Here is a 26,392-nt window from a genome sequence, read left to right as displayed (position 1 = left end):
GGACATCTAGGTCAATTGGCATAACAAAGTGTATTAAGAAAACATTCTGCATCCCACTTTGGTGAGTGGCGTCCAGAGTCTTAAAAGCTAGCAAGTGGCCATCTAAGATGCATCATTTGGTCTCAACCTACCTGCAGGAAAGGAGAATAAAGAACGCCAAAGATGCAAGGAAAATATGAGCCTAAGAGACAGAAAGGGCCACATAAGCCAGAGACTCCATCAGCCTGAGACCAGAAAAACTATATTATGCCTGGCTACCACCAATGACTGCCCTGACGGGGAACACAACAGAGAATCCCTGGTGGAGCAGGAGAAAAGTGAGATGCAGACCTCAAACTCTAGTAAAAAGACCAGACTTAATGGTCTGACTGAGACTGGAGGGACCCCAGAGGTCATGGCCCCCGAACTCTCTGTAAGCCCAAAGCTAAAACCATTCCTGAAGCCAACTCCTCAGACAAAGATTAGACTGGAATGTAAGACAAAATGATACTGGTGAAGAGTGTGCTTCTTAGCTCAAGTAGACACATGAGACTGGGCAGCTCCTGTCCAGAGAGGAGATTAGAAGGCGGAGGGGTGTATAAGTTTTTGTATGAGAAACTGACTTGAACTGTAAACTTTCACTTAAAGCACACACACATACATAAAAAGACAGGCCGTCTCTCTATGCTCCCTCTTGTTCCTTCCCACAGAAGGGGTGGCAGGAAGAGCCTGATGTCCATGGGGGACTTGCTAACTAGAGCAGTCATTGCATAGAAGTGGGCAAGGGTCTGTGTTTTCTTCCCTAGCTGAGCTGAGGTACATGGAGTACTTGCGTTTCGAGTCTCCATGCAGAAAACACCAGAATTTAGGGAGCTGGATGTTATAAAAAAAATTAATTTTAAAACCAATTAGGGACCATGATTTTGGACCTGCAGCCAAAAGGACCTACTACTCTGCTGAGCTGACTCATTTGCCCAGTGGCAGGCAGACCTCTCTGCCATGGGAGAGAACAGATCTCAGTGTATCCTGATCACAGGGGAAAGAACTCTGAAACAACCAGGAGCCACAGATTCCCAATTCCTTCTCTTTTCTCAGGTAAATCACTCTTCCTGCCCTGCAGTCAGAGGGTGGGGGAAGCCAGGGTGCTCCTCTAAAACAGCCTCTGCCTGGAGAGGGCAGGAAAGCAGAGTCAGGACTTAGGATTCCGGCAGCAGCATGAAGGGAGTGCTGGTGCTCTCTGAGACTTCTGTGGTTGGAGTGGGGCCAGGAGGGGCAGCATGACTGTGGCCATGCCAAGGCAGTCCCTTGTGGCTGGAGGAGAGTGAGCTGGTGGGGATAGTCTGTGATTGCAGGTGTAAGTAATGCCAGACAAAGGGACCCAACTGTTGTCAGTGACCTCGACCAAGCATAACAGGCTGAGGCTCTGGAGTACATACTGGACAGAAGAAAGGAAATGAGGATGGAGGAAAAGCATCACGGGAGGCTCCTTTCCTTTCCTTCCTCTGCTCTAGGGGTCTTGTCCCTTGACCTGCCCATGGGACTGAGCCAGGCTTGCAGCTGGCTCAGTGAACACTAGCTGGCTTTGAAGATGTGGACTTGGCTTCCTGGGACAGTGGGGCGGCTGAGTAGAGGAAAAGAACGTGGGGAACCATTGTGTAGATAGATTGGAGACTTGGCCCCAGGTGGACTGGAGGAAGGTGAGTGAGAGTGGGGGTGGGTGTGGGCGTGTATGAGCAAATGTGAGTACGAAAGTATGTGAGCATGGGTGAGAATGTGTGTCTAGGTGAATTTGAGTATGAGTGTGTGTGTTGGACAGTGAACATGTGGACGTGTGTGTGTGGGTTAGGGAGTGTGTATTCGAATGTGAATGAATATGTGTGAAGTGTGGATGGGAGTGTGTGACTTGGGGTGGGAGTAGGGGGCCAGAGCAACTGGAGTTCCAAATTGCTGCTGGATTTACAGGCTTTACTGCTTGTGGGCACTGGAACCCCAGAACATGAGTCCTCTGTGCAGTACAGAGAGGCCCAGGTGGTCCCTTAATGGACAGGCACCTCCAGTGGTGGGCACTACAAGCGGGGTGTTTCCTGAGGCCCAGCTCCCTCCTGAAGTGGCACAATGGCCCAGCTCCTGGGGGAGCTGGACAGGAGCACGTTCAAAAAGTTGCTGAAGCTGGTGGTCAGCAGCGTGCAGGGAGAGGGCTGCCAAGAGGCTTTGTGGTGCCTCAGGGCCAGCGTGGGCCTGCCAGAGGAGCAGCTGGGCACCCTGTTCAAGTTCACCCAGGGCCAACCTGAAACCCGAGGCCTTGCAAGAATCAGCTCAAGGAGCTCTGTGTCCCCTAGGACCTGACTGGGGACCTGGCCACTGTGGTGTTTGAGAGCCAGCAGCCCCTCCTTGACTCTCTGGCCAGCCAGCAGGGGCCATCTTTAATCTGCCACAGCAATCATCACAGGCAAGAAACACTAATAAATACTAAAACTAATTGGCCATTGTCAGATAAGGATCAGAATATTATCAAAATATCACCGCACAAAAAACTATTCATTACAGAGGTGACTGTAGTAACTACAGAAGACAAACCTGGCAGACAGTAATTTAATCAAGTGATCTAAGTTAAAACCACAAGTATTGGTACAAACCAAAATTGTGTGCCAACCTTTGGATGCAGTGAGAAGAGCATAGGATCTGTGATATTTCTGCCAAAAATGTCTGATCTGGTTGTGTAGTAAGGGTAATCTTCCATTGGATTGTTCTGTCCACTTGACATTCGTGTTCAGAGCAGTTCTAGCTCTAAATTGCCCAGTCCAGAATTTGCTTTCCCTTAACCAGTGAATGGCCCATGCAAGTACTTGCCCCCAAACTGTAGAGCCTTCTACCCTCAAATCTTCTTTTTGAAGATTCTTTGCCAATCTTTTGTAATTTTTTACAAAATAGTCTGCTGGGACTTTGACTGGGATTGCACTGAATCCACAGGAGAATTTGGGTTTGGTGGGGTGGAGCAGATGGACATCTTAACAACACTGAATCTTTCAGTCTGAGAGCATGGGATGATTTTCCATTTATTCAGACCTTATTTAATTTCACCCAGCTTGTGTTTTGTAGTTTTCAGAGAAGTATTACATGCTTTAAGGAACCCTCTTGGTGTGGTGGTGAAGCACTTAGTTGCTGACTAAAAGGTCAGCAGTTCAAATCCATCAGCCCCTCTGAGGGAGAAGAATGTGGCAGTCTGCTTGCATAAAGATTGCAGCCTTGGAAACCCTATGGGGCAGTTCTGCTGACAAATTGTCGACAATTCTCTGTGCATTTTCTGTTATCCCTCCCTGTTCTGGTACTTCAATCACTCGTAGGTTATTTCTCTTGATAGAGTCCCGCATGATTCTTAAGGTTTCTTCATTTTTTTAAATTCTTTAATCTGATTTTTCTTCAAATATATCAGTGCCAAGTGATTTATCTTTAGGTTCAAAAATTCTAGCTTCTACTTGCTCAATTCTGCTCCTCTGACTTTCTGTTGAGTTGTCTACTTCTGTAATTTTATTGTTGATCTTCTGAATTTCTGATTGCTGTCTGTCTATGGATTTTTCCAGCTTATTAAGCTTTTCATTATGTTCCTGAATAATATTTCCAATTTCTTCAGTTGCTTTACTTGGGTGTTCCGTGGCTTGTTCTGCGTATTGCCTCATTTCCTTCCTGATGTCTTGAAGGGTTCTGTATATTAAACTTTCGTATCCTGGCTCTGGTAATTCTAGGAATGCACTTTAATCTAGAAGATCCCTGGATTCTTTGTTTTGAGAGCCTTGTTGAGGTGATCATGGTCTGTTTCTTTATGTGACTTGATATTGACTGTTGTCTCCAAGCCATCTATAAGTTATTGTATTAGTTTATGCTTGCTTACTGTGTTCTAGCTGCTTGCTTTGTTTTGTTTTGATATACCCAAATGGGTTGCTTGAGTGAGCTACCTTGATTATTTTTGTCTTTGTAGCTCTGATGTCCTGTCCCCAGCTGGCTAGAGCTGTTATCAGGTATATCAGTCTAGGAGTCCATTCAGTTTTCTTGTATGAATTCAGCTCAGGTTTCCAGGGAGCTGATCATCAAGTGTGTGATACAGACTCTGTAGTACAGTCTTAGAGGGGCAGGGACGATTGGCGTATATACCGGTGTCGATTGCAGCAGGGGGTCATGCTCTCAACAGGGCAGGGGGCTGAGAACTAACCCCTGAGTGTCTCTGAGGAAAGCACGTCCCTGTTCCGTAGAGCGTGCAGGTGGGTGGGTTCTGCAGATGGACCATGGGCACCCAAAGATTTTGGTTGTAAGGACTAAAAAAAAAGGTACCAATTATCCTTGAAACCCTGTTGTGGGTGGCTGGGTGACCTGAGTGGAGCTACCAGTCCTTAGGTCCCTGATGTGGGTAGGCGAGGACCTTGTTTAATAGGCAAAGAAATGTCAGACATCAAACACCCACCTCTCCACCACACAGCTGAAATAGTTGGAGTCTGCCAAAAGGGCCTATTCTCCTGAAATAGGCCCACACAGGTCCATGCAGAGGGGAAAGGTGCTCAAAGTCTATGGACCATTTATGCCCGGACAGGAGCCGCTTCTGTCCTGAGCTCCGCTGGTTAGTGGAGCTAGCAAGTTATCTTTTCCCCCAATTGCAAATTTTTTCCTTCCCCAAGGCCGGGAGGCTGGCTCTAAGTGCACAACAGTGCCTATCTCAGGCCCAGGGATTTCAGCCGCTGAAGCCAGCTTGGGTGTGTGGCGGGGTGGGCACATTAAAATATATGCAAGTACTTAGCTTTTGCCAAGAGCGCCGCTCTTCTCTGGTTCCTGAGGTGTGAGTAGGCTGTGTGGCTGGCTGCTTCTCCCTGAGGAAACTGCAGCCGAACGCTAGTACTAGCCTGCCGTGACCGCTCCGGGAATGGTGCCTGAGGGCTCTATGGGGCAGTTCTACTCTGTGCTGTAGGGTCACTATGAGTCAGAATTGACTCGATGGCAGTGGGTTTGGGTTTTTTTTTTTTAATTTGGTAATATATAGTAAAGGAGTCCAGTTGGCAAAATGGTTACATGCTTGGCTGCTAACCGGAAGACTGGTGGTTCATACTGTCCTAGGGTAACATCACCAAAACGTTATAGTAAAGCAAGAAGAAAGATTTTATTTGGCATATGTTCCAAGAAGCAAAAGTGGGAAATGGACAAGCATGCTGCCAGTGCTGCGTCTGCTTGCGTCTGAGGAACGCTACAGAATCATCGGTATACGTTGACATTACAAGTGGTAAAATCATTAAAATCTTCACCTTTACACAAATTGGCTGAAAACTGCTAAATCATCATGACTCTACATTTTGAATTGTCTTTCATAATAATCATCTGCACAAGTTTTAGTAATGAAAGGAGCTTCTTCTTTGGTCCAAAAAATATTATTTCCTAAATGCTAATAGAAAAAGATTCAAGATAGCCAATACAAGTTCTTTTCAGGTCACTAACACCTAGGATATCTATATTTATTTTCCTAAATTCATACTTCATACATTCTATGTTCTGATTATTAATGGATGTCTACAGCTGTTTCTTCTCATTTTAAGTCATGCTACATTGGCAAACGAAGGTCCTGAAAGCTTGACTCCATCTACATGATTCAGGTTGACTCTACCTTGACAAGGCAGCTCTTCCCCAGTCATCTTTTGAATGCCTTCCAACCCGGGGGGGTCATCTTCTGGCATTACATCAGACAGTGTTCCGCTGCTATTCTTAAGGTTTTCACAGGCTAATCTTTTCAGAAGTAGATGGGAAGATCCTTCTTCCTAGTCTGTCTTAGTCTGGAAGCTCGGCTGAAACCTGTCCTCCACAGGTGACGCTTCTGGTATCTGAATACCGGTGGTATAGCTTCCAGCATCAGAGCAACACACAAGCCCCCACAGTACAACAAACTGACAGACACGTGGGGGGCATTAGTGAGCTGAAATGGATTGGTATTGGCCATTTTGAATTGGACAATCATATGGTCTGCTATGTTAGGAATGACAGCTTGAAGGAGAATGCCGTTGCCTTCATCATCGAAAAGAACTTTTCAAGATCTAGCCTGAAGTACAACACTGTCAGCGATAGGATAATATCCATATGCCTACAAGGAAGACAGGTTAATGCAACTGTTATTCAAATTTATGCACCAACCACTAAATCCAGAGATAAAGAAATTGAAGACTTTTACCAACTTCTGCACTCTGAAATTGATCAAACATGCGGTGAGGATGCATTAATAATTACTGGTGACTGGAATGAGAAAGTTGGAAACAAAAAAGGATTGGAAGTTGAAAAATATGTCTTGGTGATAGAAACGATGCTGGAAATCACATGATAGAGTTTTGCAAGACCAACTTGTTCACTGCAGGTACCTTTTTTCAACAACATAAATGGCAGCTATACACATGGACCATATCAGGTGGAATACACAAGAATTAAATCAACTACATCTGTGAAATGAGACTGTGGAAACACTCAATATCATCAGTCAGAACAAGACCAGGTGCTGAATGTGGAACAGACCATCGATTACACATATGCAAGTTCAAGTTGAAGCTGAAGAAGATTAGAACAAGTCCATGAGAGCCAAAGTATGACCTGAAGTATATCCCACCTGAGTTGAGAGACATTTCAACAAAAGATTGCACACATTGAACACTAGTGACCAAAGACGAGATGAATTGTAGAATGACATCAAGGACATCATGCCTGAAGAAAGCAAGAGGTAATTAAAAAGACAGGGAAGAGAGAAAAGACCAAAATGGATGTCAGAAGGGATTCTGAAACTTGCTCTTTAATGTTTAATAGCTAAAGAAAAATGAAAAAATGATGAAGAGCTAAACAGAATATTTCAATGGGTGGCTCGAGAAGACAAAATAAAGTATTATAATGACATGTGCAAAGACCTGGAGATAGAAAACCAAAAGGGAAGGACATGCTCAGCATTTCTCAAGCTGAAAGAACTGAAGAAAAAATTCAAGCCTCCAGCTGCAATACTGAAGTATTTTACAGGGAAAATATTAAATGACTCAGGTAGCATCAAAAGAAGATGGAAGGAATACACAGAATCACTGTATCAAGAATTGGTTTAAGTTCGATCATTTCAGGAGGTAGCATATGATCAACAACCGATGGTACTGAAGGTAGACGCTTCACTGAAGGCATTAGCAAAAAAAAACGAGGCTCCAAGAATTGATGGAATACCAACTGAGATATTTTAACAAATGGATGCAGCGCCACAAGTGCCCACTCATCTATGCCAAGAAATTTGGAAGACAGCTACCTGGCCAACTGACTGGAAGAGATCTGTATTTGTGCCTATTCCCAAGAAAGGTGATCCAACTGAATGCGGAAATTATCGAACAATATCATTAATATGACATGGAAGTAAAATGTTGCTGAAGATCATTCAAAAGTGGCTGCAGCAGTATATTGACAGGAAACTGCCAGAAATTCAAGCCAGATTCAGAAGAGGATGTGGAACCTGGAATATCATTACTGATGTCAGATAGGTCCTGGCTGAAAGCAAAGAATACCAAAAAGATATTTACCTGTGTTTTATTGACTATGCAAAGCATTCAACTGTGTGGATCATAACAAATTATGTATAATATTGCAAAGAATGGAAATTCCAGAACACTTAATTGTGTTCATGAAAAACTTGTGCATAGATCAAGAGGCAGTCATTCAAACAGAATAAGGGGATACTGCATGGTTTAAAGTCAGGAAAGGTGCACATCAAGGTTGTATTTTTCACCATACTTTGTCTGCTGAGCAAGTAATCTGAGAAGCTGGACTATATGAAGAAGAACACGGCATCAGGATTTAAAGGAGACTCATTAACAGCCTGCAGATGACACAACCTTGTTTGCTGAAAGTGAAGAGGACTTGAAGCACTTATTGATGAAGAACAAAGACCATAGCCTTCAGTATGGATTACACCTCCATAAAAAGAAAACAAAAATCCTTACCACTGGACCAATAACATCATGATAAATGAAAAAGGTTGACGTCAAGGATTTCATTTTACTTGGACCAGAATCAACATCCATGGAAGAAAAAGTCAAGAAATCAAATGACACGTTGCATTAGGCAAATCTGCTGCAAAAGACCTCTTTAAAGTGCTAAAAAGCAAAGATGTCACCTTGAAGACCTGACTTAAGCCATGGTGTTTCAGTTGCTTCATATGCATGCAAAAGCTGGACAGTGAATAAGGAAGACTGAAAAAGAATTGATGTCTTTGAATTATGGTGTTGGTGAAGAATATTGAATATACCATGGACTGCCAAAAGAACAAACATATCTGTCAGAAGAAGTAGTGCCAGAATGATCCTTAGAAGCAAGGATGGTGAGACTTTGTCTCACATACTTTGAACATGTTATCAGGAGAGATCAGTCCCTGGAGAAGGACATCATGCTCGGTAAAGTAGAGGGTCAGCGAAAAAGAGGGAGACCCCCAACAAGATGGGTTGACACAGTGGCTGCTTCCTATGGGTTCAAGCATAATAACGATTGTGAGGACAGTGCAGGACCGGGCAATATTTTGTTCAGTTGTACATAGGGTCTCTATGAGTCATAACCGACTCAATGGCACCTAACAACAACAATAGAAAAAGATAATTATTGTGATTGGAATGCCAGAGTTGGAAACGAAGAAGGATTAGTAGTTGGAAAATATGGACTAGGTGACAGAAATTACACTGGAGATCACAAGATAGAATTTTGCAAGACCAATGATTTACTCATTGCAAATACCTTTTTTCAACAATATAAATGGCAACTATACACATGGACCTTGCTGGATGGAATACGTAAGAATAAATCTACCACATCTGTGGAAAGAATGATGAAAAAGCTCGATATCATCAGTTGGAACAAGGCCAGGGTCAGAATGTGGAACAGATCATCAATTGCTCATATGCAAGTTGAAGTTGAAGCCAAAATGTTAAAACAAATCCAAGGGAGCCAAAGTACAACCTTGAGCATATCTCACCTGAATTTAGAGACCATCTCAAGAATAGATTTGACACGTTGAACACTAATGACCGAAGACCAGACAAGTCATGGGATGACATCAGGGACATCATATGTGAAGAAGTAAAAGGTCATTAAAAAGACAGGAAAGAAGAGGCAAGCCCAAGATGGTGTAATAATCACGTGCTTTATGTTCTCTCTCTTACAACAAAGACTCAAAAAAACAAGCCAATAGGATATACGGCAACCTAGGAACCCTAATTATCAAAGACAAAGGTGAGGAATAGGACTGAGCAGCAGGTAGAAGGAGAGACAACTGAAAAACAGCGGAAAAGGCGAATTATGGAAAATGGGATCGCTGCTGTTCTGCAGGCTGAAGCTGTGCAGTGCCCCCAAGCTGAGGCAAGCAGCATCATCCCAAGGCGAAACCCACCCCATCTGGTGCAGCCAAGCAGCAGTGAATCTGCATGCACCCCTAGAACCAAATAGGCACGACACCAGACCTGTGAAAGTTAAATGCAAGCTCCCAATTCACTGTGTGCCCTTCCCCCACCACAGCGCCACAGCCAAGGTGTACTCCTTTCCCCCCACACATCTTCCTCCGTGCTCTGACACCAGTCTCCCATGGCATTCAACAAAGCCATGCTCCCTAAGCCGGGAACTTATGGCTGGGTCCGGAGGCACCAACTCCACCCAGCCACTGGCGTAGGGTGTGTATGGATTTGGAGCACCCCCACCCCAGTGCCTTGTGGACCAGTCCAACACCAGATACCCTCATTAGAACATCATGGGCAGGACATCCACCTAAAGCCCATTTTCACCTACAGCAGTCAAGTGGAAGCTGCAGACCTGTGACATTTGACACTTCCCTGCCCCTAAGAAGGGGCCTTGCCACCCACACCAGAAGCCTGAGGGCCCGTGGTACAACCCACTCCATCTAGTGGCCCACGACAGGAGACTGAGAATTAGTGGTGCCTCCTAGTCCCTCCAGCTAACAGCACCACCCAAGGACCAGCTGCACTACCCACTCTCCACTAAGTACTCTGGCAGAAAGGGGCATGCCCTCCATTGGGGCACCCAGGGGTAGCCAACAGCCCCCTGCCTTGTCTACCACATCAGCCCTCATTGAAACCAAAGACCTGTACTTCCTCCAAACACCCCCCATGCAGCCCTGCCCACCTAGGACTGTAGGTGAGAGTCTCCACACCACACACGTGGTGACTGATGACCTAGGCACCTGTGACTTGCACAGCCACACTCCTGCAAAAACAGTGAACACACTCCCAGGCTCACACACCTAGTAGTTGCTCTGACTACCTGGAGACAGGAGGTGAGAGTGCCAACAATGCCAACCATCAGAGCAGCACAGTCACCCAGCCTACTTGGACAGATCAAAACAAAAATACAGTAAATAAATAACTTATTTATGTTTCAGAGGAAGTCGATATAAAATCATATAAAGAAGCAGCACAAGATGGCTCCAGTAAGCAACCAAAATAAAGAACCAGAAAACCTTTTGGAGAAAGAGAAGGCAATGGAACTACTTAGAGAAGAATTGAAAAGACTAAAATACAGAGCTCTTGAAGAGATCAAGGAGGAGATGAGGCAAAACACAGACCAAACCAAGGAACAAAAAGACAAAGCAATAGAAGAATTCAGGAAGACAATACAAGAACAAAACAACAGGATATACAGGCTGCTAGAAACCATACAGAGACAGTAACTAGAAATCCAAAATATTAACAAAAAATTTCAAAATTAGACAACGGAAGGTCATAGGAGCAGAATTGAGACAACGTAAGTCAGAATTGGTGAGATAGAAGATAAATCCCTTGACACCAACTTGTTTGAGGAAAAACCAGAAAAAACAATGAAAAAAAAAACATGAAGAAAGCCTAAGAATTATGTGAGACACTAACAAAAGGAAAAACCTACAAGAACAGGGGGATAATGGAAAACACAGAATTGTTGAAGATTGGCTGCAGAAAATTTCCCTGATATCATGAAAGATGAGAAGATACCCATCCAAGAAGCGCAACAAACCCTATACAGGATAGACCCAAAAGAAAGTCACCAAGCCACATCATAATCAAACTTGCCAAAACTAAAGCAAGAATCCTGAGAGCAGCTAGGGATAAACAAAAAGGTTACCCACAAAGGAGAACCAACAAAACTAAGTTCAGATTACTTGGCAGAAACGGTGGAAGCAAGAAGGCAATGGGATGGGCATATATAAAGCCTTGAAGGAAAAAAAATGCCAACCAAGAATTATGTATCCAGCAAAATTGTCTCTCAGACATGATGGTGAAATTAGGTCCTTTCCAGATAAACAGAAATTAAGGGAATTTGTAAAAAACCAAACCAAAATTACAAGAAATATTAAAGGGGGTCCTCTGGTTAGAAAAGCAGCATCAGACAACAGTCCAAAACTAGGACACAGGACAAATCAACCAGATAGCAACCCAGCTAGAGAATTTACAAAAACAAGTCAAAGCTAAAAGACTGAAGACAGGGACCCAGAAACATCGATAAGAAAATGATGACAATGTCAAAACAAAAAAGAGGGAATAAACAGTGTGGTCATAGAACTTCCATATGGAGAGAAAGTCAAAATAGTATCATGAAATAAAAGACTGGTTTAAACTTAGAAAAATAAAGATTAATTTCAAGGCAACTACAAAGGAAACTAACAAACCTACCCATCAAAAAAAAAAAAAAAAGACTCAGCAAACAAAAAACCAACAATAATGAAAGAGATGAAAAAAATACATAAAAAGAACTCAGCACAGAAAAATAAGCAGAAGAATCCATTAACACCACACACACAAAAAAAAACACCAAAATGACAGCAGTAAACTCATACCTATCAATAATTATACTGAATTTAAATGGCCTAAATGCATCAGTAAAGAGAGAGTGACAGAATGGATACAAAAACACGATCCATCTATATGCTGCCTACAAGAGACACACCTTAGATACAAAGACATAAAGTAAAACTCATAGGGTGGAATAAATATATCAATAACCAAAAAGGAGCAGGAGTGGCAATATTAATCTCTGATAAAATAGATTTTAAAGCAAAATCCACCATAAAGGGCACTGTATAATGATTAAAGGGTCAATACACCAGGAGGACATAACCATAATAAATACATATGCCCCCAATGATAGGGCCCCAAAATACATAAACTCTAACAGCATTGAAAAGAGAAATAGACACAATAATTCCATGATAATAGTAAGAGACTTCAGCATACCACTTTCAGTGAAGGACAGAACATCTAGAAAGAAATTGAGCAAAGATACAGAAGGTCAAATGCCACAATCAAACAACTTGATCTCAAAGACATATACAGAACACTCCACCCAACAGCAGCAAACTACACATTCTTTTCCAATATGCATGGAACATTCTCCAGAGTAGACCACATCTTAGGCCACAAAGCAAGCCTTGACAAAATCCAAAACATTGAAATGATACAAAGAATCTTCTCTGATCATCATGCCATAAAAGTAGAAATCAATAACAGAAACAGCAAGTGAAAAAAATCAAATACATTGAAATTGAACAACATCTTACTGAGAAATTACTGGGTAATAGGAGAAATCAAGGATGGAATAAAAAAAATTCATAGAATCAAATGAGAATGAAAACACGTCTCACCAAAAACCTTTGGGATACAGCAAAAGCAGTGCTTAGAGGTCAATTTATAGCAATAAACATACACATCAAAAAAGAAGAGCTAAAATCAAAATTGTAATAACTCTGCAACTTGAGCAAATAGAAAAAGAGCACCAAAAAGAGCCCTCAGGCACCAGAAGAAAGGATTAATAAAGATCAGAGGAGAAATAAATGAAATAGAGAATAGAAAAACAATTGAAAGAATCAACAAGACCAAAAGTTGTTTCTGTGAAAAGATCAACAAAATTGATAAACCATTGGCCAAACTGACAAAAGAAAAACAGGAGAGGAAGCAAATAACCCAAATTAGAAATGAGAGGAGTGATACCACAACAGACCCAACTGAAATAAAAAGGATCATAACAGAATACTATGAAAAACTGTACTCCAACAAATTTGAAAACCTAGAGGAAATGGACAAATTTCTAGAAACACACTACCTACCTAAACTAACACATACTGAGGTAGAAAAACTAAACAGTCCCCTAACAAAAGAAAAGATTGAATAGGTAATTTAAAAAAAACCCTGGCCCAGATAGCTTCACTGGAGAATTCTACCAAACTTTCAGAGAAGAGCTAACACCAATACTACTCAAGCTATTTCAGAGCATAGAAAAGGAAGGAATACTCCTGAACTCATTCTGTGAAGCCAGTTGTATATAGAGATTTACATCAAGGAAACAGCTCACGCAGTTGTAGAGGCTGGAACGTCCCAAGTCCGTGGATCAGGCTGTGCTCCTGCTCTCAGGCTGTGAAGATTGACAAATCTCAAGGTCTGGAGGTAAGCTGGTAGCTCGAGTCCCAAGAGCAGGAGGGAAGATGAATAGGAGGCAGCCACAGGATCCAGAGAGAGCAAAAAAGCCAGAACATCTGTTTATATTCGGATATAGGCCACACCTCCAAGAAAAACCCTTTCATCTGATTGGCTACATACAGCAGATTCAATCATGGGAGTGATCACATATAAACACAATGATGGACCAGACAAGTTGACAATCTTAACCATCACACTAGCATAACCCTGATACCAAGGCCAAGCAAAGACACCACAAAAAAAGAAAACTTCAAACCAGTATTTCTCATGAACATAGATGTAAAAATACTCAACAAAATTTTAGCCAATAGAATTTAACAGCATATCAAAAAAAATAATACATCGTGACTGTCTCAGTCAGCTAGTGCTGCTATAACAGAAATACCACAAATATAAATTTATTCTCTCACAGTCCAGTAGGCTACAAGTCCAAATTCAGGACGTCAGCTCCACGGGAAGTCTTTCTCTCTGTCAGCTCTGGAGGAAGTTCCTTGTTATCAGTCTTCCCTTGGTCTAGGAGTTGCTCCATGCAGAAACCACAGGTCCAAAGAATGCACTCTTCTTCCAGCACTGCTTTCCTGGTGGTATGAGGTCCCCCACTCTCTACTTGCTTCCATTTCCTTTTATCTCTTGTAAGATAAAACGTGGTATAGACCACACACCAAGGAAGCTCCCTTTACATTGGATCAGGGATGTGACCTTAGTAAGGGTGTTACAATCCCATCCTAATCCTCTTTAACATAATCTAATCTTGCCTCATTAACCACAGGCAGAGATTAGGATTTACAACACATGAAAATTACAATCACAAAATGGAGGACAACTGCACAATACTGGGAATCATGCATAGCCAAATTGATACACATATTTTTGAGGACACAATTCAATCCATGACAATGACCAAGTGGGATTCATATGAGGTATGCAGGGATGGTTCGGCATTAGAAAAATCAATGTTATCCACAACATAAAGAACCACATGATCTTACCAATCAACACAGAAGAGGCATTTGACAAAGTCCAACACCCATTCCTGATAAAAACCCCCAGCAAAATAGGATCAGAAAAGAAATTCCTTGACATAATAAACGGTATTTATACAAAGCCAAGAGTCAAAATCATCCCGTTGTTCTGCTGCTACTCATAAGGTTTTCACTGGCTAATTCTTCTCAGAAGTAGACTGCCAGGTCCTTCCTAAAAAAAACCCACCCCCACCCCCCCCCAAAAAAAAACCCAGTGCCCTCGAGTCGATTCCGACTCATAGCGACCCTATAGGATGGAGTAGAACTGCCCCATCGATTTTCCATCCTAGTCTCTCTTAATCTGGAAGCTCAGCAGAAACCTGTCGGCCATGGGAGACCTTGCTGGTATTTGAATATTGGTGGCATAGCTTACAGCATCACAGCAACACACAAGCCCTCACAGTACAACAAACTGACAGATGTGTGGGGCTACAGCAGTGTATCGACAAGGAACTGCCAAAAATTCACGCCAGATTCAGAAGAGGACGTGGAACCAGGGATATCATTGCTAATGTCAGATGGATCCTGGCTGAAAGCAGAGAATACCAGAAAGATGTTTCCCTGTGTTTTATTGACTATGCTAAGGCATTGACTGTGTGGACCATAACAAATTATGGATAACGTTGCTGAGAATGGGAATTCCAGAATGCTTTATTGTGCTCATGAGGAATCTGTATGTGGATCAAAAGGCAGTTGTTTGAACAGGACAGGGGGCTACTGCATGGTTTAAAGTCAGCAAAGGTGTGCATCAGGGTTGTATCCTTTCACCATACCTATTCAATCTGTATGCTGAACAAATAATCTGAGAAGCTGGACTATATGAAGAACATGGCATCAGGATTGGAGGAAGACTCATTAACAACCTGTGCTATGCAGATGACACATCTGTGCTTGCCAAAAGCGAAGAGGACTTGAAGCACTTACTGATGAAGATCAAACCACCGCCTTCAGTATGGATTACACCTCAACACAAGGAAACAAAAGTCCTCACAACTGGACCAATAAGCAACAGTATGATAAATGGAGAAAAGATTGAGGTTTTTGAGGGTTTCATTTTACTGGGATCCACAATCAACGAACATGGAAGCAGCAGTCAAGAAATCAAATTGCATTGGGCAAATCAGCTGCAAGAGATCGCTTTAAAGTTTTAAAAAGCAAAGATATCACCTTGAGGACTAAGGTACGCCCACCCCAAGCCATGGTGTTTTCAGTCACCTCATATGAATGCAAAAGCTGGACAACGGATAAGGAAGACCAAAAAATAATTTACACCTTTGAATTGTGATGTTGGCAAAGAATATTGAATATACTATGGACTGCCAAAAGAACAAACAAATCTGTATTGGAAGAAGTACAACCAGAATGCTCCTTAGAACCAAGGATGGCGAGACTGCTTCTCACATACTTTGGGTGAGGTATCAGGAGGGATCAGTCCCTGGAGAAGGACATCATGATTGGTAACGCAGAGGGAAAAAGAGGAAGACCCTCAACGAGTTGGATTGACACAGTGGCTGTAACAATGGGTTCAAGCATAGCAACAATTGTCAAGATGGCACAGGACCGGGGAGTGTTTTGTTCTGTTGTGCATAGGGTTGCCATGAGTCAGAACAAACTTGTCAGCACCTAACAACAACAACAAGAGCATTGCAAATGGCGAGAGACTGAAATCATTCCCCTTGAGAACAGGAACCAGACAAGGATGCCCTTTATCACCACTCTTATTCAACATTATGCTGGAAGTCCTAGCTAGAGAAATAAAGAAAAAGAAATACAGGCCATCCAAATTGATAAGGGAGAGATAAAACTATCCCTATTTGCAGACAATATGATTTTATACACAGAAAACCGCAAAGAATTCACAAGAAAGCTACTAGAACTAATAGATTTCAGCAAAGTAGAAAGATACAAGATTAACATACAAAAATCAGTTGGATTCTTCTACAACAACAAAGAGAACTTCAAAAAGAAAATCACCAAATCAATACCATTTACAACAGCCCCCGAGAAGATAAAGTACTTAGGAATAAATCTAACCAGGGACATAAAAGACCTATACAAAGAAAACTACAAAACACTACTGCAAGAAACCAAGATACCTACATAACTGGAAAAACATACCATGCTCATGGATAGGAAGACATTGTGAAAATGTCAATTCTACCCAAAGCAATCTACAGATACAATGCAATCCCGATCCAAATTTCAACAATATTCTTTAACGAGATGGAGAAACAAATCACCAACTTTACACGGAAAGGGAAGAGGCCCTGGATAAGTAAAGCATTACTGAAGAAGAAGAACAAAGTGGGAGGCCTCCCACTACCTGATTTTAGAACCTATTATACCGCCACAGTAGTCAAGACAGCCTGGTACTGGTTCAACAACAAACACATAGACCAACGGAACAGAATTGAGAACCCAGATGTCCGCCCAGCTATAAGTAGGGAAAAGACTGAAGTTGTCAAGGATTTCATTTTACTTGGATCCACAATCAGCACTCATGGAAGCAGCAGTCAAGAAATCAGAAGACACATTGCATTGGGCAAATCTGCAAAAGACCTATTTAAAGTGTTGAAAAGCAAAGATATCACCTTGAAGACTAAGGTGCACCTGACCCAAGTCATGGTGTTTTCAATCGCCTCATATGCATGTGAAAGCTGGACAATGAATAAGGAAGACCAAGGAAAAATTGACGCCTTTGAATTGTGGTATTGGAGAAGAATATTGAATATACCATGGACTGCCAAAAGAATGAACAAGTCTGTCTTGGGAGAAGTACAGCCAGAATGCTCCTTAGAAGCAAGGATGGCAAGACTTAGTCTTACATATTTTGGACATGTTCTCAGAAGGGATCAGTCCCTGGAGAAGGACATCAAGCTTGTTAAAGTAGAGGGTCAGCAAAAAAGAGGAAGACCCTCAATGAGATGGAGTGACACAGTGCCTGCAACAAGGGCTCAAACATAACAATTGTGAGGATGGTGAAGGACCAGGCAGTGTTTCGTTCTGTTGTATAAGGGGTCACTATGAGTCAGAACTGACTCGACGACACCTAACAACAACAACAATATGAGCAGCTGATATAAAGAGCCAAAGTCCATTAAATGGGAAAAAGACAGTCTAACACATGGTGCTGGCATAACTGGATGTCCATCTGTAATAAAATGAAAAAAGATCTATACCTCTACCATACACAAAAACTAAATCAAAATGGATCAAACATAAACCTAAATATAAAATCTAAAACAATAAAGATCATGGAAGAAAAAATAAGGACAATGCTAGAGGCCCTGATATACAGCATAAATAGGATACAAACTATAACTAACAATGCATAAACACCAGAAAAGAAACTAAATAACTGGGAGCTCCTGAAAACCAAACACGCTCATCAAAAGACTTCACCAAAAGAGTGAAAAAAGAACCTACAGTCTGGGGGAAAAAAATTGGCTATGACATATCCGACAAGGGTCTAATCTCTAAAATTTGCAAGGTACTGCAATACTTGAACAACAAAAAGACAACGTAATTTAAAAATGGGTAAAGAACATGAGCAGACACTACCAAAGAAGATATTCAGGCTGAGCAAATAATCTGAGAAGCTGGACTATATGAAGAAGAACATGGCATCAGGATTGGAGGAAGACTCATTAACAACCTGCACTATGCAGATGACACAGCCTTGCTTGCTGAAAGTGATAAGGACTTGAAGCACTTACTGATGAAGATCAAAGATCACAGCCTTCGGTATGAATTACACCTCAACATAAAAAAAAAAAATCCTCACAACTGGACCAAGAAGAAACATCACAATAAATGGAGACAAGATTGAAGTTGTTGAGGGTTTCATTTTACTTGAATCCACAATCAACACACATGGAAGTGGCAGTCAAGAAATCAAACAACATATTGCATTGGACAAATCTGCTGCAAAAGGCCTCTTTAAAGAGTTAAAAAGCAAAATGTCACTTTGAGGACTAATGTGTGCCTGACCCAAGCCATGGTATTTTCAGTTGCCTCATATGCATGCAATGGCTGGACTATGCAACAATAAAGAACAATGATGAATTTGTGAAACATCTCACAACAAGGATGAGTCTGGAGGGTGTTATGCTGAGTGAAATAAGTCAATCACAAAATGGCACACAGTGTATGAAACTACTATTATAAAACTAATGAACAGGTTTACACACAGAAAGAAACAATCTTATAGAAAGGGAGTGGTGGGGAGGTAAAAACACTAAACAGTATATAAGTGGTAAGACAGTACACAATACTGGGGAAATCAGCACAACTTGACAAGGGTAAGATCATGGAAACTTCATAGATACATCCAAACTCCCAGAGGGCTGAGGGCTGGAGACCATGGTCTCGAGGGACATTTAGTTCAACTGGCATGAAGAAAATGTTCTACATTTTACTTTGGAAATTACCATCTGGGGTCTTAAAAGCTTGTGAGTGGCCATCTAAGATACTCCATTGGTCCCACCTTGTTGGGAGCTAGGGAGAATGAAGAAAACCAAAGACACGAGGGAAAGATTAGTCCAAAGGACTAATGGAGCACAACTATCACAGCCTTGACCAGACTGAGCCTAGCACAAATAGATGGTGCCCAGCTACTACCACTGACTGCTCTGACAGGGATCACAACAGAGGGTCCCTGACAGAGCTGGAGAAAAATGTAGAACAAAACTCTAACGTACAAAAAAAAGGACTAGACTTACTGGTCTGACAGAGACTGGAGAAACCCCGAAGTATGGCCCCCAGATACCCTTTTAACTCAGTAGTGAAGTCACTCCTGAGGTTCACCCTTCAGCCAAAGATTACTTGTATCTGTTGCCGTCAAGTCAATTCCACCTCATAATTACCCTATTGGACAAAGTAGAACTACTTCTCAGGATTTCAAAGGAGAACAGGCAAAACAAAATGAGACTAAATGGGCACACCAGCTCGGAAGGCAGGAGGGGACAGGAAAGCTGGTAACAGGGAACCACAGGTCGAGGGGGGAGAGTGTTGACATGTCGTGGGGTTGGCAATTAATGTCACAAAACAATATGTGTATTGTTTAATGGGAAACTAATTTGCTCTGTAAACCATCTAAAGTACAATAAAAAAATTATTTAAAAAAATCAAATGACATAACATTGGGCAAATCTCCTGCAAAACATGTCTTTAAAGTGTTAAAAGGCAAAGATGTCACTTTCAGGACTAAGGTGTGCCTGGCCCATGCCATGGTTAGACCCACAGACCCACACATGCCGTGCCCATAGGACACAACTTTTACCACAATGGTGAGGAACAAATTTGTGAAGGGAGCCCAGCACCCTTGAAGACTGCTGTGATTGCTATTTTATGTCGGATTTGGCAGTGGGAACTGCCATAACTGAATTGACACCTAACTACAATGGATTTGGAGCCCTGGTGGCTCAGTGGTTAAGAACTTGGCTGCTAATCAAAAGGTTGGCAGTCCGAATCCACTAGCTGCTCCTCGTAAACCCTATGGGACAGCTCTACTCTAGCGTACAGGGTTGCTATGAATCAGAATCCACTCAAGGCAACAGATATGGGGTTTAACTACAATGGAGTTGATTGGACCCGGTGGTGGTAGTGGCCAAGTGGTGGCATTCAGCCAACGAAGACAAGGTGGTCGTGGTTACGGTAATGGACAGCAGACTCAAAGCAGTAATCAGAATAGCCTGACTCCTGTGGACTTATGATGTTGGCTACTTAGTCATGGTGTCCCTAGAAGTCACATAGATACAGAATCTACTAAATTTTTACTTGATCTGTACAAGCAGATGAATTCTAGGTCAAGTGAAGAGCAGTCTTGCTGAAATGACCGGAATATGGAATCACAATCCCTCAATCAGTTCCCAGACTTGAGCAAGTGTAAAGACTCACAACCCCTTGAATGAAGAGGAGGCTGAGTCCCCTTGAGGAAAGACTCCAAGACACTGCCAAAAACTTATACTGCCTTTTGCAGCAGATTTGCTCAATGCAGTGAGTCTTCTGATTTGACTCCTGCTTCCATGGATGTTGATTGCAGATCCAAGTAAAATGAAATCCTTGACAACTTCAATCGTTTCTCTGTTTATCATGATGTTGCTTATTGGTCCAGTTGTGAAGATTTTTATTTTCTTTATGTTGAGGTATAATCCATACGGAAGGCTTTGGTCTTTGATACTCATCAGTAAGTACTTCAAGTCCTCATCACTTTTTGCAAGCAAGGTTGTTTCATCTGTATATCGCAGGTCGTTAACGAGTCTCCCTCCAAACCTGATGCCATGTTCTTCATAAAGTCCAGCTTCTTGGATTATTTGGTCAGCATACGGATTGAACAGGTATGGTGAAAGGATACAACTCTAACACACACCTTTCCTGACTTTAAGCCACGCAGTATCTCTGTGTTCTGTTCGAACAACTGCCTCCTGATCCACGTACAGATTCCTCATGAACACAATTAAGTGTTCCAGAATTCCCATTCTCCACAGCGTTATCCATAATTTTTATGATCCACATAGTCGAATGCCTTTGCATAGTCAATGAAACACAGGTAAACATCTTTCTGGTATTCTCTGCTTTTAAAACCAGTATCCATCTGACATCAGCTATGATATCCCTGGTTCCACATCCTCTTCTGAGTCCAGCCTGAATTTCTGGCATTTCCCTGTCAATATATTGCTGCAGCTGCTTTTGAATGATCTTCAGCAACATTTTACTTCCCTGTCATATTAATGATATTGTTCAATAACTTCTGCATTCAGTTGGATCACTTTTCTGAGGAATAGGCACAAATAGGGATCTCTTCCAGTCAGCTGACCAGGCAGCTGTCTTCCAAATTTCTTGGCATAGACAAGTGAGCAATTCTAGCACTGCATCTGTTTGTTGAAACATCTCAACTGGTATGCTGTCAATGCCCAAAGCCTTATTTTTTGCCAGTGCCTTCAGTGCAGCTTGGACTTCTTCCTTTAGTACCATCAGTTTCTGATCATACGTTGCCTCCTGAAATGGTTGAACGTTGACCAATTCTTTTCGCTTTAGTGATTCTGCGTATTCCTTCCATCTCCTTTTGATCCTTCCTGCATCGCTTAATATTTTCCCTGTAGAATCCTCCAGTATTGCAATTCGAGACTTGAATTTTTTTCTTCAGTTCTTTCAGCTTCAGAAATGCTGATCATGTTCTTCCCTTTTGGTTTTCTATCTCCAGGTGTTTGCACATGTCATCATACTACTTTACCAATACAAACAGGAAAAAAAGTACAGCTAACATCATAACTTTATTCATAAAGTTATGATGTTAACTTTTTTTGTTGGTTTGTATATGCCCTTTAAGGTATTGAGGAAGTTTCCATTTATAGTTGGTTGATAGTTTTTAATCTTTGATATTCTCTTCAAAAAAAAAAAAACCCAAACCCATTGCGGTGGAGTTGATTCCAACTCAATTCTAACTTTGAGTTTGGCCTGGATGGATCGACTTGCTTCTAATGAATAGAAAAAGCAGAGATCACAGTGTGTTACTAGACCCCGCGGAGACCTGGGCTCGTCAGGCTTGTAAATGGCCTTTAAACTCAGCCTCCCGCTGCTGAACCAGGTCCCAGAGACCCGACCGGCATGCCAGGGACCGGGCCCCATCGGGGATCAACACAGTGTCCGCCTCAGGACCTGAAAAAAAAAACTACATCTGTTACCTTTCTCCCAAGAAAAAAGGCGTCGGGACTGGCTGCGGCATGTACCGCGCGGCCCCGGCGGTGTGTCCAGCGCTGCCGCGCGGCCTGGAGAGCGGGAGCCACCCCGGGCGCTGCGCGGGGCGCCTGCACCCTCCTGAGGGGCCAGCCCGGAAGACGCGCCGCGGGGTCGCAGTTAACGAGGACAGGGTGTGGAGCTGCACAGAGGAGAGGACAGCTCCTCAAGGCGAGGACGCGACGGAGGCCGCCCCGGGTGAGAGGCTAACGCGGCGGGGCGGGGCACATCGGGGACGCGGCCTGGAGCGGGGCGGGCCTGACGCGCCTCGGCTCCTCCCCTCCGGCCTCGCGGACCACCGAGGGAGGTGGTCCTCCCGGCTTCCTAGAGCGACCCGGAAGCGACTCTGGGGGCGGGTCTGGAGATCACGTACCGCTTCCGGCTGCCGTGCCAGGTAGTGTCGGGCCGTTCCGCTCCGGATCGTTGGCGCGAGGTACTATAGGCCGCGGGGGCAGGGCTCGTGGGTAGCTTGGGTGCGGCGGGGTCGTCCTCCGTGGGTGGTTCGTGGCTCTCGCAGCGCCGCGAGGGGGCGGGCGCGGACGGCGGACCGGAACATGGCCCTTCGCCGCCACATCCCCGGAGCCCTGGAGACTGATGGCTTTTCCGTCAGAGGGAGGATCGATCCAGTGCCTCGCGTCGGGGGCGGGGAAGAATGAACAGCTACGAGCGCGCGCCCGGCCCTGGAAGTGCACAGATGCTCCCAGCACCCACTTCAGGGATGCATTGCAGCGTGGTGACGCAGCATGGTGCGCAGGGCCCGCCGCGGACCCACCACGGCCGGAATCGAGCCCGGGGCTGCCTCCCCAGACCACCCGTTCCCGGACTCTGCGACCCGCAGAGGGAGCACCCGGAAGCCGCCAGCACTTTGGGTCGTTCTCAGGGGACCTCAGGGAACAGGGTCTTGGCAGCAGGACTGCCCAAAAGTCCTGGTACTAGCAAGGTGCACACCGGAGAATGGGGTGCAGTGAAGCCCTTAGGGCTTCTGTGCTTTCAGGCTCTCCCTAGTGCTCCAGCGCGCCCTGATCCCGCTGGGAAGGCCCTTGGGGGTAGGAGCTGTGCTTGGACGGTCTCTGCTCTAGCACCTGGGGGACTGAGTTGGGCAGGTCCACTCTTGTGTGAGCAGATGTACGGGACTCTCACCTGTGACGAGCTGGTGATGTGCTGCCTGTCAGATACCATCACAGCCCTTTTCCTTAGATAGCTCACATACATCTGTTGTGCACGTTGCTCCTGTTAGAGTTCGTTTGTTCTCTCCTGGGGGCTGTGTCTGGTCCTCCGGTGCTGCAGCAGAAGGCATGGGAACTTCTGAGTAGACAGGCCTGGGTTCCAGTCCTTGACTTCATCGCCTCATGTTTTGAGCCTCTGTTTCCTTATCTGTAAAATGAGAATGATAACCAGCTTTTGCACAACTATTACAAGAATTTCAAATGGAGTAGTTAAGTGGTCCTGGCGTGGCTGGTGGTGGTGGCCATGTCCCCCGGTTGCCTCGCACTTTGTCCATTACTGTGGCCCCTATTCCTGGTCCTCGTAACTTTTCTTGCCTCCACCCCACCTCCCTTCATGCCAGCTGCTGCTATTCCTTTAGTCTCGGCCACCACTTCTTCTAGGAGGCCTTGTTTCTTCCCAGGACTATCATGGGCCCCTCTGCTACCTGCCCCCTGGCCACACCCACCACATGTGACTGTCAGCAGTGGTTCACACTGTCAGCATCCTGAAAGCAGGGACTACATCAGGTCTCACTCACTGGGGTGGCACATGGAGTCACTGGGCTTCTCCCCTTCCCCTCCCCTCTAGGCAGCAACATCTGAAGGACCTGCCGTCTGTACTGGTGGAGTGAGGAGGAAGAGGCAGTGATGTCTGCCGTGGGGGCTGCAGCCCCATACCTGAATCTTCCTGGTGATGGTCACAGTGGCCAAGTGAGTTTTCTGGGGGCCCAGCTCCCTCCTGAAGTGGCAGCAATGGCCCAGCTCCTGGGGGAGCTGGACAGGAGCACGTTCAGAAAGTTGCTGAAGCTGGTGGTCAGCAGTTTGCAGGGAGAGGACTGCCGAGAGGCTGTGCAGCGCCTCAGAGCCAGTGTGGGCCTCCCGGAGGAGCAGCTGGGCACCCTGTTCGCAGGCGTGCACACACTGCTCCGGCAGGCCCTGCGGCTGCCCTTGGCCAGCCTGAAACCCGAGGCCTTCAAGAACCAGCTCGAGGAGCTCTGCATCCCCCAGGACCTGACCGGGGACCTGGCCAGTGTGGTGTTCGGGAGCCAGCGGCCCCTCCTTGACTCTGTGGCCAGGCAGCAAGGTACCTGGCTGCCCCATGTGGCCAACTTCCGTTGGCGGGTGGGTGTGGCCATCTCCACTAGCTCCCTAGCCCGCTCCCTGCGGCCAAGCGTCCTGATGCAGCTGGAGCTTTCTGATGGGTCGGCACACCGCTTTGAAGTCTCCATGGCCAAATTCCAGGAGCTGAGGTATGGCGTGGCGCTGGTTCTGAAGGAGATGGCGGATCTGGAGAAGAAGTGTGACCGAAAACTCCAGGACTGAGCCCTTTGGGGCAGCGGTGTGGACGTGGTCCGAGAGCACAGCCCACTCATCCTGGGGTTCGTGGCAGCAGAGACCCCCGAGCGTGATGATTGTGTTGTTTTCTTTTTCACTGAAGAAGACAGCTGTGCCTGTTTATTTTCTTTTTTTTTTTTGAAGTAAAGCAACTATAAAACACCTGTCCTTCTCAGTGGGCATCAGAGAGGGGAGCAGGGGCCCTCCTCGGTACTTCTAGGATGAGAGTGTGCAGAGGCCACAGACAGCTTTGTACCCTCAGCATCACTGCACTCCCTGCCGGGGCCTTGGGGTGCTGCTCTCTGCAGAGCCTAGTCCCCTTTGCTGTTGGACCATGTTCCCCCTGGCAGTATCCCTGCCCTTCTGGTCTGTTTTCTGTTTGCTCTGTGTGGAGAACCCAAGTCTCATGTGAGTAAATGGGGTGTACGCGGCATGCAGGAATTTCCCAGATGACAGCAGATGTGCTTTAGAGCCCACCTTGCCTCTGTTGACAAGCTTGGCATCTTGTGAGCTCCTTGCTCCCCACAGGCTGCCTCTTGCTGTCTGCCCCCCACCCCGTGTGCACTTGGGGACCTGGGCTTTCCAGAGGAGGAGGAGGTTGTCCTCAAGTCCACTCCTGGCAACTTATGGTACATTTGAGAAAAGCTAAAACAAAGTACACACACCAACACACACAAACCTTACACAACCCCTGCCATAGACAGACCTGGAAACATTCTGACCTGTTTCTTCCTAGACTGTATACTTAATGCTGTGTGTGTCTGAGTCTGCATATCTGTGTGCATGTCCATGTGTTAACTGGGCTCTGTTCATGTAACTTTTCCTGAGTAGAGCAGTTGTGTTCAATGGCTGCAAAATGTGCCATCCAGGTGGGTGTGCTCTAATTTGCTTAACCCTTCACTTGTTCATGAACTTCTAAATGTTTCTTCAGTTGATTTTTGGTTACTAAAATTCACCCAGTGATGTTGGTACTCATATTAAAACTACTTACAGTGGGATTATGAGGTACTAGAGTGTGAACACTTTAAAGCCTTTGATTCTCTTGCTGAATTGTGACTCCACTAGGCTGGTTCTTTCATTCACCAGTAGGTGCTTCTCGAGCACCGCCTGTGCCAGGCCCTGGCAATACAGCCATGAGTATACACTGGCCATGGACATTACCTGTGTGCCTGTGAGGATGTGGCCACATAGCTCATCCTCACTGAGGGACCACAGGCAGGGACTAGTCCTCACAAGAAGGCTCCCACGTTACAGGTAGGGCAGTGAAGCTCAGCGGTAGGACTTGACAGTGTCACACAGCTAATGGGGAGCTGGTGTTTGTCCACCTGGCTTCCCTCCCCTCTTCCAGCCATTGACATTGGGCGTGGTCCTGTGTTTTGTGATGACTGGGGCTGAAGGGACCTTGTGTCTGCCCCCAAGGAAGGCTTCCCTGCTTACCCTCTTGTGTCCTGAGCAGTTACAGGTCTCAGAATGAGGTGATACATTGGAGCCAAGCCCACCAGCAGCCATGTCATCCTCCTCACAGACACTTAGGGGTGAGAGCCACTGGGATTTGGGCTGTGTGTTATGCAGTGTTATTGGTACAGCCAGTCAGTGGGCGGGGTCGGGCTGGCATGTTCTGTATGGCCTC

At 44.7% G+C, this 26,392-nt stretch overlaps 2 protein-coding genes across 5 annotated transcripts in view; one reads left to right on the top strand and one right to left on the bottom strand.

Annotated features, from left to right (window-relative positions):
- COMMD5 (COMM domain containing 5) overlaps window positions 1–24,924 on the top strand; it is a 27,032-nt gene extending 2,108 nt beyond the window's left edge. Inside the window, exons 1-2 of one of the 3 annotated variants that reach the window (XM_049854423.1) lie at window positions 727–1,074; window positions 24,017–24,924. In XM_049854423.1, the coding sequence (XP_049710380.1) occupies window positions 24,076–24,750 (675 nt within the window). In that variant the 5' untranslated portion in view covers window positions 727–1,074; window positions 24,017–24,075 and the 3' untranslated portion in view covers window positions 24,751–24,924. Of the gene's footprint in view, window positions 1–726; window positions 1,075–22,572; window positions 22,656–24,016 lie in introns of those variants that run through there. The other 2 variants (XM_049854421.1, XM_049854422.1) reach the window with 2 other exon arrangements.
- LOC126058944 (zinc finger protein 7-like) overlaps window positions 17,761–26,392 on the bottom strand; it is a 24,346-nt gene continuing 15,714 nt past the window's right edge. Inside the window, exons 2-4 of one of the 2 annotated variants that reach the window (XM_049854387.1) lie at window positions 23,363–23,596; window positions 22,596–22,902; window positions 17,761–22,144 (exon numbers count right to left, since the gene is read on the bottom strand). In XM_049854387.1, the coding sequence (XP_049710344.1) occupies window positions 22,026–22,144; window positions 22,596–22,902; window positions 23,363–23,434 (498 nt within the window). In that variant the 5' untranslated portion in view covers window positions 23,435–23,596 and the 3' untranslated portion in view covers window positions 17,761–22,025. Of the gene's footprint in view, window positions 22,145–22,595; window positions 23,597–26,392 lie in introns of those variants that run through there. The other variant, XM_049854388.1, reaches the window with a different exon arrangement.

Source organism: Elephas maximus, chromosome 15 (assembly GCF_024166365.1).
Source record: "Elephas maximus indicus isolate mEleMax1 chromosome 15, mEleMax1 primary haplotype, whole genome shotgun sequence".
NCBI lineage: Eukaryota > Metazoa > Chordata > Mammalia > Proboscidea > Elephantidae > Elephas > Elephas maximus.
This window is presented reverse-complemented; position numbering and strand designations above follow the sequence as displayed.